General features: G+C 45.4%; 1 protein-coding gene and 1 long non-coding RNA gene across 2 annotated transcripts in view; one reads left to right on the forward strand and one right to left on the reverse strand.

The window, feature by feature from the left end:
* The window catches only part of LOC120836909, a 237,626-nt gene extending 227,990 nt beyond the window's left edge, over nucleotides 1–9,636 (forward strand). Inside the window, exon 3 of the long non-coding RNA XR_005714748.3 lies at nucleotides 9,503–9,636. This is a non-coding gene — a long non-coding RNA (uncharacterized LOC120836909). The remainder of the gene's footprint in view (nucleotides 1–9,502) is intronic.
* A 1,911-nt stretch (nucleotides 9,637–11,547) lies between these two features.
* Nucleotides 11,548–12,579, reverse strand: LOC120836910 (the record flags this gene model as incomplete). The annotated part of the gene is made up of 1 exon (XM_040206010.1): nucleotides 11,548–12,579. A coding segment is annotated over one exon (1,032 nt), but the record flags the coding sequence as incomplete, so codon positions are not given.
* Between the last annotated feature and the right edge of the window lie 1,577 nt (nucleotides 12,580–14,156).

The raw sequence follows: 14,156 nt of genomic DNA on the forward strand, positions 1-14,156 counted from the left end.
ACTTCATTTTTGCACTCTCAACGACATCTCTGAATGGGCAGATTTTTTTTTTTTGTGAGTCTTTATAGCGAAATAAAACGCTTCGATCTCAACGGTTTTATTGTAAAAGTTGAACCCACAATTGGGCGTTTTCCAAAAAGATATTCTGCCACGTACGTTCTCTATGCATTCTCAGTCTCCCACATATCTTTCACCCAATTTCTCACTCAACTGGCATCTTACCAGACATCTTTCAGCGCGTTACAGGCTAAATTACCGCGCCCTTCAATCTACTGCCCCACTTGTCTGTCCACAGAAGTGCTAGAATAAAGGCCTGATTTAAGACTCGTGATAAGAAAAAAATTCAAAGTTTTTATCCCGTCAATCTGTTATTGCATAACCACAGCGTGTCCATGTATAGTGACTGTGGTATAATACGCCAGGCGTGGCTTACAAGTCTCACCCTGCGATTATACGAGCGCGCCTAATGACTCAATAGAGTCGGTCACTGACACTAATGCCTTATGCATCACACGGCTCAATAATAGACTGTTAGATGAACTTCTAGATAACACAGGCGGACATCTACGGCGTCTGATGACTCTCCCCAGATCCAACGCACGTACTCCAGCATTGCAATTCCACCTCGCCTTAGACAGACTTTTCCTAAAGAAGTTCCTTCCCCGTTGTGATGCAAATGGCGATGTTATTTATATACGAACGGGGTCACACTTCTAAGGCCATAAGAAATCCTCCTTTCTCCCCACTCTCTTCTAACTTATGTATTAATATTGAAAACAAAAAAAAACAAAAAAAAACACGCCCACAGGTTTTTTTTTTTTTTTTTTGTTTGCACGGGGTGTGTAGGGCACGCGTAAGGCCAAAATATCAAAATTAAGCCTCACCAAAAGCGAAAATAGAATAAAATACCTTTTGTGTGCAGGAAAGAACGGAGATTATTCTGGTTCTTATCAACTTTTTATGCTAACGTTGCCGTCCCCACTCTCCGGAATCACCTAGCGGTGAGGCAACTTTTCTAGCCATTGCGCCCGTCGTGTGGGCATGCAACTTTCGTAGGTCAGCTCAGTCAGGCGCTGGTGCGGCCCTATGACCGTTCTAGCAACCTTAACTCGTCATCTTCGCACTTTCCCCCCAAGCGAAGGTGAACGTGCCATAAAATGAGGAGGGTTTCATACTTTATTTAAGCGTGCTTTTTGTTTTGTTTTTCTGTGTCCCGAGATCATATCCAATAGTAAGGTTTTGCGAGGCTTTCGGTTAAAATTACACGAGTCACGTCAGCTTTACCGTTTCTTTGCAACCTTGGCCGGTCAATATACGTGTAGGCCCTGGAGGATTCCCGTAAAGGTACTATTTTAGCACGCAAGGGGGCAATAAATTCTGGACTTAGATGAGCCAACGCCGTTTCTCCTCCCCTTGCTTTCACGTTCGTTTTTTTGAAGTGAAGGCTACTCCTGCCGACATGCTTGCGTTTTTTTTATTTTGTATTTGTTTTTTTATGATTACTGTAAATAAATTACGAAACAATATTTTTTAACAATTAGAATACATGCAGAAGGGGAGCAGGGGGACAAAGGACAAACACAAACCTCCAAACACAGCTTCAAACATAGTTTGGAAATTTGTGTTTCTCCTTTGCCCGCTTGTACCCCTTCTCCAGGGATTATTATCGTTGTCCTTGTCCAGCTCGTTCCACCTTTGCATTAATTGCATTAGCAACAATATTTTTGTGCCCTTAGTTGCTGCTTTCATATTTTATGAGATAATGTTAATCTCCTTCCTCTCGGGAGTACTATGTTATCTGTGTCAGTTTATGCCCGTTCAGGTAGATACATTTTCAAAAAAACATTGACGTTAATTAGTTGCGTGAAATAGAGCGGCAACACGGCGAACGGAAGCTGGCAAAAAACTCATGAACAAGCGCTGGACTCTCGTTCATTACTTAGAGAATCTTACCCTGTGTGCTCATCCCTTCCTGGTGAAGTGCGCGATTGTTATTTCACCCATTTCCAGAGTTTCCCCGGTCACTCCACGGAAACCAACACCACTCCAGAGTATATCCTCAACAAACTCCAAGGGGTGGCTACTTGCATACAGATAGGAAAGAAGTCGGCTATTATTTCTGAGGTTGTATGAACGGCAGTGGAATATCCCGTTAGATATTAAAGCATAGAACGATTTTAACGGAACCCCCTAATCCCAGATTCCTGTCCGTTCGTGCATTGCCGCGCTAAAGTTACGGAGGAAATCGACGTCGGTGTATATTGTGGCACCACTACTTGATTCGCTGATGTCACGTCATGTGACCACGTCTTGTGACTTGAAGTTACGTAACGTCACGCGAGGCCAATGACGTCTCGACGTCATGATGTCTCGTCTGGGTGTTACGTAACAACATGAAGTCACGGGACGTCAGGTTACGCGACGCTAATTTCCTGATAAATAATATGGTCTCCCTGATTTTCCGAAACGACTCTTTAATATCTTCTAAACAAATTTAAACCATCACTCCTTAAATTATGCATTCCCAATCATTACAATTTGCATATCTAAAATAAGGGTTGGTGTTGTTTTTATTTTATTTTAATTCGCTTCATATAAGTGCGTTTCATAATCAGTAAAGCGGGCACTTAAAGAAACAAATTATGAGTAGCATCGTGCCAGATAAATAAACTGTATCTATATTAAACTTCATATTTCGAAAGAGAGCGAGTTCGGGGGCTTGTGTGTATACGTGCGCCAACTTTCGCGATATGAATATTGATACTTATACACAGTTTATTTATACGACGCGGTGAAACCAGTAATATGTTTTCTCTGCCATCTTCACGGTTCACTCTATAAACATTGGGACCTAAATCATTCCATCATCTGCAGATAGGGCTCGTAACCATAGAGATAGAAACGAGCAATCGACAGAAGGGTTCTGCGGCGTGTTGTTGAAACACAAAAGAAGAAAAGAACTCGGATTTGTTTTATGGCATTTAAATTTTCCGCGTCTTGCAATTCGTTATATGAATCCCAAGCTATTTATACTCGCTTTATCTTCAAAAAAAAAAAGAAAAAAGCGCATGTGTCCGTCCCTTTGCATGCTTATTGGTGACATGCCGTCGCACATGTTCATCCGCTCTTCGGGCTGTACTTTAATTCGCAGTCATCAAAGCCAGCGATTCTTTTTTGAGTATTAAGTTAATTTGAGTAGGAAAATGAACAAAATATCCCCAATACGCGCGATAATACAAGAGGTGCATCTTATTTATTGCCACTTTATTTTTTTTTAATTTTTTGCTGCATACGGTCGCCACTTAAAGGCCGTTAGGTCCACTTTCACAAGATACTTCCTCGGGCTCCGAATACACTCACACCACCAGTGTTGCAGCCTTTTCATGCCCTGTCAGATCCACTTTTTGAAAAGTTGCCGCACCCACATTTGGACCACGCATCATAATACTTTTTTATTTAGTTCTTTACGGTCGATCACTTACACGCGGTTGACCACTTCACCTCTCAGTGTTTGTTCCGGTCTATATTACGCCTCCTAAATTTCCTGAATGATTAGATTATTACGCCGACAATTTTCGACTATTCCTTACTATGCTGTCTATGCTCTTACGTCTGTTCAATTTTTGTTTTGTCTCGTTAAGACTTTTTGTGAGCTCTGTCATCCCTGACATGGCTACTTCTAATCTAGTCAGTTTTTCCCTCATCTCGAATATAATTTGATTGATTTTATGTTGATACTCTAGGAGGGTTTGCAGCCACGCTGCTGCGTCAGGAATCGGATTTGTTTTTTTGTGTCTCCAAAACACGGCAGTAAAAAAGCAATGGTGTCCCAACACTCAGGAGCAATAAATCAGAGGACATGTGGGGTCGACAGCACTATCGAACAGAGAATCATCTGTAACACAACTGTAAACTCAATACTTACCGACCTGAAGGATCAACAAAAGTTCATTTGTGATTTCGTTAATGCTAGTGCCCACCACGTCCCTCTGCTCACCACACCCAGTTAGAGAGGGGGCCAGCAGGGAGGGCAGGAGACATGAGCGTCACTTCTATTATTGGTTTCCTAGAGTCTCCATGTTATTACCACTCTACAAGCCGATATTTCTTCTAAATATGTATTACAACAAGAAGCCTAAATTAGAACACCTCCTTTTCCTCTCATACCGCAAATCCGTATGCATATGAGGGAGATTATCAACTATTCTTGCCCAAACTTCCACGTGCTTTCTTTTTATTTTAGGATAACTTTCATGAGCAGCACGACGGTTTTCTTTCCCCGTCTCATCGATAGTAATGAAGGAAATGAGGGGAGTTGGGCGTGCTCGACCACATTGCATCTTAAGACGCCAGCACAGCTCATCCATCATTCATCGTCCTCAGATCCCTGCTCACAAAGAACTCCCCTCTTGTTCCCCCTGGGAGCGGAAGTAAGGCAGGAACGCGACGTTGGTTGATTCCGGGGAACCAACGCATGCACAACCCTGCAATCTCCGTAATCGTCGCCGACGCTGACAAGATGTCGTCGGCGCGCTCGCTCGGGGGGAACGCCGCGGAGTGCCGTCGCTGCATAACGTAGTGGGTTCGGCCGCCTGTTCGCGATCGCCGATGCGTCGTTGTCGGTGGCGGCGGCGAAAGCGGAACCTGATTGGCATTGACCTCGGAAGATCTTGGGCACTGACAAGACAAAATTGGGACCTTTATCCTCAGCGGGATTCCGCCGTGAGCTCTTTCGGGGGCCAGGGTGCTTTCTCCGCGCAATATTGGCCTACGGTTTCCTAAAATGCGGTCGCATTGTCTCGTTGAACACCAACATGAATAATGGCGCCGAATAAACGGGAACCAAAAGGAAGCCTCGGCCCATCTTTCTATCTCAACATTACCGACTCTGGTTGGTGACAGAGGCGGGTAAAGTTTAATCAATGTTGCAGCTTTTCTTTTTTTTTTTATCTGCTTGGAATTCTTTAGAGCTGCGCTTACAAAGCTAATGCAGTCGATCAAGGACAATCTGCGTACACTGTTGGAGGACGCGGCAGCTACCACGGCCTCGAGTGCAGTAAGAAGAAAGATTGAGTACGTTCTTAATGTCGCATTGACGTCAACGTCACGTGCGTTGCCCTTTAAGTTACGACGAGTCGCAAATTTCAACTCTAGCGTGCTGAAATAAAATACTTGAATATACCCTTACCTAGAGATTGTGACTGGAGTGTGAAACGAGGGTGAGTGAAAGGCCGAGAGGTTAGCCTGAGTATATGACTCTAGCAGACTGCTCGACACTGGGGAAAAGGGGGTAGGGAGAGAAAGAGTGATATGGATAAAATGAGATGAGGGAGGTGATAGAGATGATGATGAGTTGATCAATTCGGAAGGGAAATGAAGAGGTGATCAATGGTTTGTTTCCTTACACCTTAGAGCGTCAAACCAGACATGCTCGTAGTAGTGGAGCAAATCTACCGAGTAACTGAATGAGTGTATTGGTGAAGGGGGATAAAAGATGTGATAGAAAACTATCACATCAGTGTTTCCGTCGTTCTCGATGTCGACGGTTGTGAAGGGTGTGACACTTCCGTCGTTCGGTGAATGGTGTGATGGTCAGTTTGGTTTCCATGGCGTGGCTGTTTGTTCTTCTTTGAAGAACCATCTGTGCTAGGTGTCGGTACTTGGTTTAGTAGCGCTGAGAAGGTTTCCAAGTCTTCTATGACTGGTGGAGAATTCTGTTCGTCAGGATTGTGGGTAGGGTCTTTCTTTTCCGAAAATATCGTTTCTCAGTTCTTTCTTTATTTCAAGAAATTCTCGATGGTTCCTTGATTCCGACTCTATCTGTAAGCTAGTCAGTATATTTTAACTTCGAAAGTTGACTACTGGTTTTTTGTCTTTCAATTGTGGGTATTGTCAGGAGGTGGATAGGTGCTCTTTCCCACAGTGAATACATCTGATTTCGTTTGGACAAGTATCTTTGTCGGGTTGTTGTCCGCCGCTTGAGCAGGGGTTGGGGACGCGACATGCAGCAGCAACACGTCCGAGACGTCCGCAATGCTGGCACTGGGTGGGTTTGTCAAAACGCATATACACTTTATGGCGCACACATCAGGGTTTCACGGCATCTGGCATGATCCTGATGCCAATGTGACTGCACCAGAGTTTGCTGAGCCCATTCTGCGAACGCGTAGCACGGCAAGTGATAACACAATCTTCCGCAGAAGGTCGGCTTCAGTGATATTGTTTGCCAGAACATGAATCACGCCGACAGCCATGTTAATTTATGAGGTTTGTATGGTGTTGTTTTAATACCACAAACGGATGTCATCCGAAGAAGCGTTGCCGCCGTTTTAACACCTCAAAGAGATGTCATACGAAGAAGCGTTGCCGTTGTTTCGACATTTCTCATGTCCACTGCAAGAATATTAAGTATTTCATTTGGGCGGACGCTGATGATGCCGTCAAAGTTTTTGGCCTCGAGTACCCATAAGAGCTTGATCGCATTAAATTGTCTGATCTTTTGGTCGGTTTGCCTTGCTCCATACCCGACCTGGAGGAATAACACGGAGCCAACGATTTTCACAGCAAAAAACTACATTCAATTGGACATGGACGAGACGATGAAGATAAAGAATACTAACACGAAATCAAAGAGCGCCGGCGGCGCTTGAGTCCAGCCAGCGACTGCCTGCGCCTCTTATCAAGGCGGCGCGCGCGATGTGCGCGTGGCCGGCTTGATTCCGCCGCCACGCGGGAAAGTTCGCCACCTGTGCCCCGCAGTCGGGCAACTGGGCTGAAAAGCCGCCAGGGTGCCCACAATCATAAATCAGGGATCTGCAGGCACAAAGATCACAGTGAGCCCGTATGCGAAGCGCTTCACCAGTAGTATATCGGCACTTCATGAAGCGTCAGGAGTCTCGTACTTGCGTTTTTTACCCTTGTAGGTGAGGAAAGGATCTTCTTTGTTATTGACGCTCGTTGAAGTAAAAGCTTCATGATCGTATGTTTCTGTTGTACGGGATCCGCTAGTGCGACTAAATTAGCTCCGCTTCAGGGTAACGACACGTGGCCATATTGTGGCTTAATATCATGGTGGCCAGTTATCTGAAGCTTTATCGGCAATTACAGGAAACGCTTTTCCGTCCTCTTGAAATGATTAAAACAGTTAGCGTTAAAGCAAAGCAATATTACACGAGCTTCCTAACACCGAATCTAATGCTGAAGAAGTCGCACTTTTGAATTATGACGATCGGCAGTTGCGTCTGCTCTACACAAGCACCAAAATGGCGGCGCTTACAACAATGTCGGGGAACAGAGTGCCGATACTCTAAGCTCAGCTCATTTAGTCGCTCTAGGATACGCATTCGGACATCAGCGCTTCAATGGGATGTGGCACCCCGGCTTCTGTTACCATTGGTTGGCATGGAAGTGGAAGAGGCGCTGTTGCAGAAGATTGTGGTAGCAACCAAACTTGCCTTTGAACGTTGTAGTGCATGATCCTTATCTTGAGTGTTTTCTTGAGAGACGTTGCCCTCGGAAGACAGACCAGATGTTTCCATGGCGTTCATCGGGCAAGGTTAGTTTCGACGAAGTGTCTAAAGGCCGCCCATCAAAGAAGGCCCCCCGAAAATCGTCGAGGGTGGAGCAACAAAATTATCGTGCCTTCTTACGAGCAGAACGATCAGCTGGTGGACCTCTACGATGAATATACAAAAGAAGTTCTTCTATTTCAAAATTAAGTCAATATATTTTAGGATATACTTCTTGGTGCGAAAGTAACATTTGCTTCGTCTTCCTTTTTCATTGCGATTGGAGGGTATTTTTAAGCTCATTGTCTCCGCCATGTTCGTCGTTTAACTATTTGCTGTCAAATGTAGAGCTTGCTAAATTCGTCTGCGGAGATATAAAGTGTCGAAACCGCTAAATCGGACGGCAAACGCTGCCATTTTTTCAACCGTCACATCGTCGGAGTGAACGACGAAGCCGAGGAGGAAATAGACCATTTGCTGCATCATCCAAGCGCCCCGGCCTACACTCGAGGATTCATGGGAACGATCGTTCTTCAACCCCTTAGTGCTGGGTAATTTAGACCGTTTCGGTGCTTACATGCTTTTGAGTGTAATCCGGAGTCACCCTGTAGAAGCGTCGTGTAGAGCCCAAAGACCTGACAAATCACTTTTAAAATTTCTCGTCAACGTCAGCGTGTTTAATACTGTACATACTATCCACAATTCTGCCTGGCAGAGCTGCAGAAATTTTTTACAATGATATCATTCTCGTTATAGTTGTTTTCACAGAAATCGCTTAAAAAGCCGAGAATTCGCAACCAAAACCAGGATTTAGCTTCGAATCAGTGCGGCTGTTTATAGCATTTTTAGTGTTTCTAAGTAAATATGAATGTCTTTGAAGTTGTGCGAGAATTATAATATTGCAAGAGATTTCTGCAGCTCATCCAGGTAGAAGTGTGGATAGCATGCGCAATATAAAAAACGGTGACATTGCGAAAATTTTTAAAAGTGATGTGACTGGTCTTCGGACTCTACAGGACGCCTCTTCAGGGTGAATCCGGGTTACACTCAAAAGCGTGGAAGCATCGAATTGGTCGAAATTACCGATCCCTTGGGAAGTGAAGGACCACCGTTCCCATGATTCCTCTAGTGCGGGCTGGTGCACTTGGGGGATTTAGGAAGTCGTCTATTGCGCCTGCTGTCGACGTCGCACTCATCCCTGTAAGGATTTCTCCATTTGCAAGAATGCCGCTTAACTCTCGTGTTAACTGTTGGAGCGTCTTCGCAGGATGTTTGGGCCTCCGTAATCTTAAACATCAAACCAATAAAAAAGTTTATGAAAACAAAGATAAGACAGAAAACAAAAATATTTTCTTGCAGCTCGCAACCACATTATGGTGTAACATATGTTGAATCTTATGCATATTCTTCTTCTTCTTTTTTTTTCTAAATACGCAAAGGAAAATTGTTGTGCAAAGTCACAAACCGGGGGGGGGGGGGGGGGGGGGGGGGGGTCCAAGCGTGAACCGAATAATGCTACTTTAGTGTACCGGTGAATATTTTCTGATAAAACGAGAACGGTCTGCCAGAATAAACATTACAATTATACAATTTGTGTGGTATAATTTCTTAATTTAAAAAGTTAATCTACACAAATGTGTTGTTAAAAAAAAAATAAAACAGTTTTCAGAATGCCTCACAGTAGCCACCGAAGTTTCGCTATTTAGATTCCTAAAAGCACTGAAAAAGTCATCGGTTTCAGCAAATCATGATCCGCCACTCCGAGGAATCCGGTTCCTTTTTAAGATCGCTCTACAGAAACGTAGGGGGGGGGATCGTATTATGGCTCCGCAATCAATGCGTTCACGGCATTTGCCAATAAATATGTCGGTAATGACAGATCACGAAGCAGGAGGTGTGAACATAATCATTAACCTCCCAGTGCCATTATTAATCAGCCCGCTTCATCCACCGCCGTGAGCTGTGCCAACCTGGTCGCTTTGTCTTTTCTTCAGGCGGCTTTTCGCCATTCCTGTCAAGAAGACTGTGGACGTGCCTGCTGAGTGTCCCCTCCATCGAAGCCATGACAAAGCGATGCCCCGTGGAAGGGCAGCCCTAATGAAGTCTCATCTTGAGGGGCAACCGCTTGGTGAGTGTGTCTGCGTCTTGGCGAAAAAAAATTCAAAAAGGTGAACGACGGCTGAAATGAACAGCGTCGTTTCCCTGGGAGATTGGGGCATCATGTTTTAGGAGCCGGTAAGATCACGATATATGTGAAAAGACAGCTTCCAAGACGTTACACAACAGTATGTGAAAACTATACTTTATGTAAAAATTTTACAGGTACTTCTCGCGAGGCCTTGGCTTCAGAAATTACTCATGTGAGCACAAAGTGCTGTAATTGCGATAGTGAGGCTTTAAACTCACCTCATAAAACACTTCAAGGCGAGCTCGATTCAAAACATATGAAACCATATATTGGAGGTGGTCGCAGGTCATCCATCGACTTTTATAGCTTACGAGCAGAAGACCGCAAACATACGAGCCTATGTTTCAGAATAAAACAAATAACCGAAGCAGGTTTGCGAGGGTCTTGCGTGCACATTTAAACTTTCCGTAGCGATTGTGCGTTTTTTTTTTCTTTTATTGTTATAGTTTTCTATCGCAAAGTTCAGTTCAGTGATACAAAATAACAAAGTCAAAATTAAAAAAAAAAAGCCGGGTGGTTTGTCGCCGACGCGCGCTTTCCTACAATATCTCTGGCACTCCGTTTGATGGCGTAAGTGGATATAAGACGACACTGAAAGCCTAAGAAAAACAGAGCGCGGCAATTGTTCACGCTCCCAAATGCTCCATGATTCGGTCTTCGACGTTCTTTATCAACGAATGACGCGTTCTCATTGGCTGTGTCGCGTTGATAATATGGTCTCTACATCCTACGCCTTGCGTTTCTTGAGTGTGTCAGTAACTACAGAACAACTTACCTAGCTGAAGAACACAGCTGGCGATCTTGCGGCAACGAGGAAAGCAAAAAACACACAAGAAAACTGTGCCTTCTCGAGTTGTGGGCTTTTTAAAATAACAACTCAGAAGTCCAAAACTTCACGAAACGAAATTTTGAGGTATCATGTGCCACCGTTGCAGAAAACTGATTTCTTCCATCCTGAGTTACGTTGAGAACGTCCGCCGACGAGTCGGAACATTAGACAAAACTCCGGTCAAAGATTGTTTGCGACGGAAGACTCATCTGACGTTTATTAAAATTTACTTTTTCTTGACCAAACAGTTCTATCGTTTTCCGGAGGGCTCCCGAACTGAAGAACAAGAAGCTCTTCAATTCGGATGGAACTTGCACGCTTTTTGAAGAAGAATGCTTGGAATGCGTAAATGATAGAGCTCATGTCCGTTTGCCGTAGAGGGCCTCAGTGATGCTTGCTGACTGCGTCTCGCTAGACTGGCGACATTTTTTGCGGAAGGCAAGTTCCGCCTTTTCCTGGCCTTGGCCACCACTTCATTTTCCGCCATGCGCTGACCTTATATTCGTGGGACCGGTGGATAGGCTTCTGCCCATGAAAAAGCCGAATTAGGAGGCACTTGATGAGGTCGTGATAAATAATTCCAAGTAGAGGTTTTCTCGACCCCGTAATTCAATGAAGCGTCCCAAATGCAGTTGTCTATACAATATTACTGCCTTATCAATAGAGGCGGCACCGAAAACAAACGTATACTTGACGGAAAGCGTTACGTCACGTGTTATGAAAGTTATTCCGCGTCGTTTCACAGCTGATTATGCTAAGTAACGCTTAAACAGCTCATAGACGGCTACATATGAGTGGGAGGCCAGATGGTGACTCCGCTAACAAACGACGAAGTAGTCCCCACTCTGAGAGAGCTGCCAGCTCAGCAACATTGAGGTACTCTATAGTTGTTTAGTTAGTTAGTTAGTTGGCGGTACCTAACCCCTTTTGAGACAGGGGGGTCAGCAAAAGTTCAAATTGCCGACACAGGTAAAAGTTTTAGTTCTTGTTTTGTTTTAGCTTTTCCCACTTTTGGGACACTTTCACTGGTTGGTGATCAGACGCAGTCTCTCCCATTCAACGAGAATGCGCTTGGTTGCTAGTGAACCGTGGGCTCCTTCCCCGAATCCCAGCATTTCGGGAATCCTCTCTTCGCTCGTCGCCCAGGGTGGTCGACAGTGTTCTAGGGCAGGGCACCACAGCAGCACGTGGAGGACGTCCTCGCTTGACTGCCCGCACAAATGACAGGCTGTGTCGGTGTCTCCGAAGAGTTGGGCACGTCGGCAGCCTGTCATCAGCGCTCCTACCCATGCCTGAAACAGTAGCGCACTTTCATGGTCCCCTCGATAGTGTGTGCAGGGAGACGGCTCAGACTTGTGGAGCGCGTAGATGCCCTGGAGGCTCTGCTTTTTCCTCACCGCTTGTCTCCAGGCCTCAAGTTCAATCGCGTTCACCTCCTCTGTCACAGCCTTGAGCCATCTTTTCTCCGATGTGGCCTCATGTCGCCTTGTCCCTTTGCTGTACACAGAGTCGAGCCTGGCGATGGTGTTTGACCAGTTCGTCCTGCTGCTGCGGTATCTAACGTAGTGGAATGTCCTTTTGGCGTACGCTTCGTCTGGCATGTGGATCAGGCGCCCGAGGTATCCGAGCTTGGCCCTTGCATCCCGTTGCTTGAAAGTCGACCAGGCCATCTCTCCCGTGACGGCCAGGTTTGCAGTTGCCCCGTTTCCGCCCAGTGCCCACCTCCCGATTTCCACTTGATGGCGATCCAGTGTCTTCAGGGTGGTCTGTTGGAAGACCACTGCGTCGTTAACATAGATGACCGCCGGCACTGCGACACTCTTCCACAGTGCCGTCGCAAGGGTGTATGGGTTATAGGAATACTTTGCCATGTTCCACAGGTGACCTTTTCGGATGTTGGAGGTTTTTAGGGTGTTCCTCTCGTGTAGTTCCAAGTACAGCGGGCCTTCTTGAAGAGTCACTCCCAGATACCTGTATTCCTTGGTATGTTCTACTTCCACCTCCTGTACTCTAAACGTGTGGTTAGGCTCGTGAACATTATAGGGCCATTCCGGAAATTCGCGTCGCCCCCACAGTCTTCTTCGCGAATTACGGCAGTGCGATGCGCGGCGCCGTCAAGGAGTTTCTATGTATAGAATGTGTTCGTGTTTGCGTGCAGCATTTTGCGATTTTCGAACGTGAAGATATAGCGTGTGCATCGGCTTTCTTATGTTTTCGTCAATCTATTATCTTTGAGGAGGAATCGTGCCGCTTCCAGGGTGTGCGGATCGCAGACGAGTTGGCCCGAGCGTACGTCGCAACGGCCCTACAATTCTCCACGCCACGCGGCACAAGCTGGCATAAAAGAGGAACCTTGTGGATGTCTCGACAAAGAGCATCCTTCGATGCACTGATCGGGCATGAAGCCCAGCCGCGGACACAGCGTTCTTGTCGAATTTGTGCCTACGGTGGATTTCTCTGGAAGATACAGGGGTTCGGCTCACTCATGGTCCGAACCCCTGAAATGCCACAGGGACGGTTGAAAAACATCCAAGTTCAGCGCCCATTTTCACGCATGATGGCTCGAAGCTCTGGTACACCGATGTGGCCATCAGCCAATGTAGGCTCTTTTTATGGAGGCACTCATAATGGTCGCGAAAGAACAGTTTGAAGGGGTAACTTGTCTGCTCAATGATCGAAGGTCCGGCATAAAGATCTCGGCCTCAGCTAACCCAGTCGTGATCACACCATTTCATGAAACACCTGTACTGACAATAACGCAAAGAACGTCCTTTCTTTCCGGGTAACATTAAGTGCCCCCCAATGCGTATCCTTTCACTCATTGCACCAATGTTAACATTCTGATTTGTTAGGTCATGCTCACAGGGCGTGTCGTCCAAATCAGATTAGAGCTGTTGTTGTTGCTGCTCTTAGTGTTCGCTTTCTTGAGGGGAATACGGGGGAGTTATATACAGAGTGAAATGTCCTGTACATTATACTATATACAGAATAACCCGAATAAATTGTGCCAGCTGGTCTAAAAGGTTATTAGGAATTATGCAGGTATTAAGTAAAACAAATAAAACAGAAGGTGAATTAAGCACAATAAAGCAAAATAGCCGAGTCGTTTAATGGTCAGTAGGACCATCGGTTCAATCAGTAGTGGGACCCTCCGATCCAGAAGAAGTCAAACCTGCATCCGATGTACTCCTACGATTCTGCGACGGAAGGCCAGTTAGAGATAATACCCGCCCGGACGTGGTCGGGCAAATATTTTCTCTCTTCCACCATTCGAGGAATACGCGCCAAAAAAAAAAAAAGAAATGGGGCAGAATAATCGATTTTAATGGTGTTATAAACTACCTCTCACCTAGGAGTGGCAGATTGAAGCGGGACAAACTTGCGCTATATTTGGACTTTTTTTTTTGTCATTCTTTTACACAAAGCTTAACTCCGTTTCGTTTATTTAATCTTTTTTGCTGTGAAAGACTCGTTAGTTTTACTGGCACCCCGCGCTCGTCGTTACTTTTCACTTCCTTGAGCAATCTTTGTGTATCTTAGAAAGTCTATCGAGGGTGATGTTTTTTTTTTCGTTCTCCGTTGCATTAACATCGTAGTGTGTGTGTGTTTTTTTTTTGTGTGTATTTTCGTT

The sequence above is a fragment of the Ixodes scapularis genome, unplaced genomic scaffold (genome assembly GCF_016920785.2).
Source record: "Ixodes scapularis isolate PalLabHiFi unplaced genomic scaffold, ASM1692078v2 PGA_scaffold3__209_contigs__length_174095766, whole genome shotgun sequence".
Lineage (NCBI taxonomy): Eukaryota > Metazoa > Arthropoda > Arachnida > Ixodida > Ixodidae > Ixodes > Ixodes scapularis.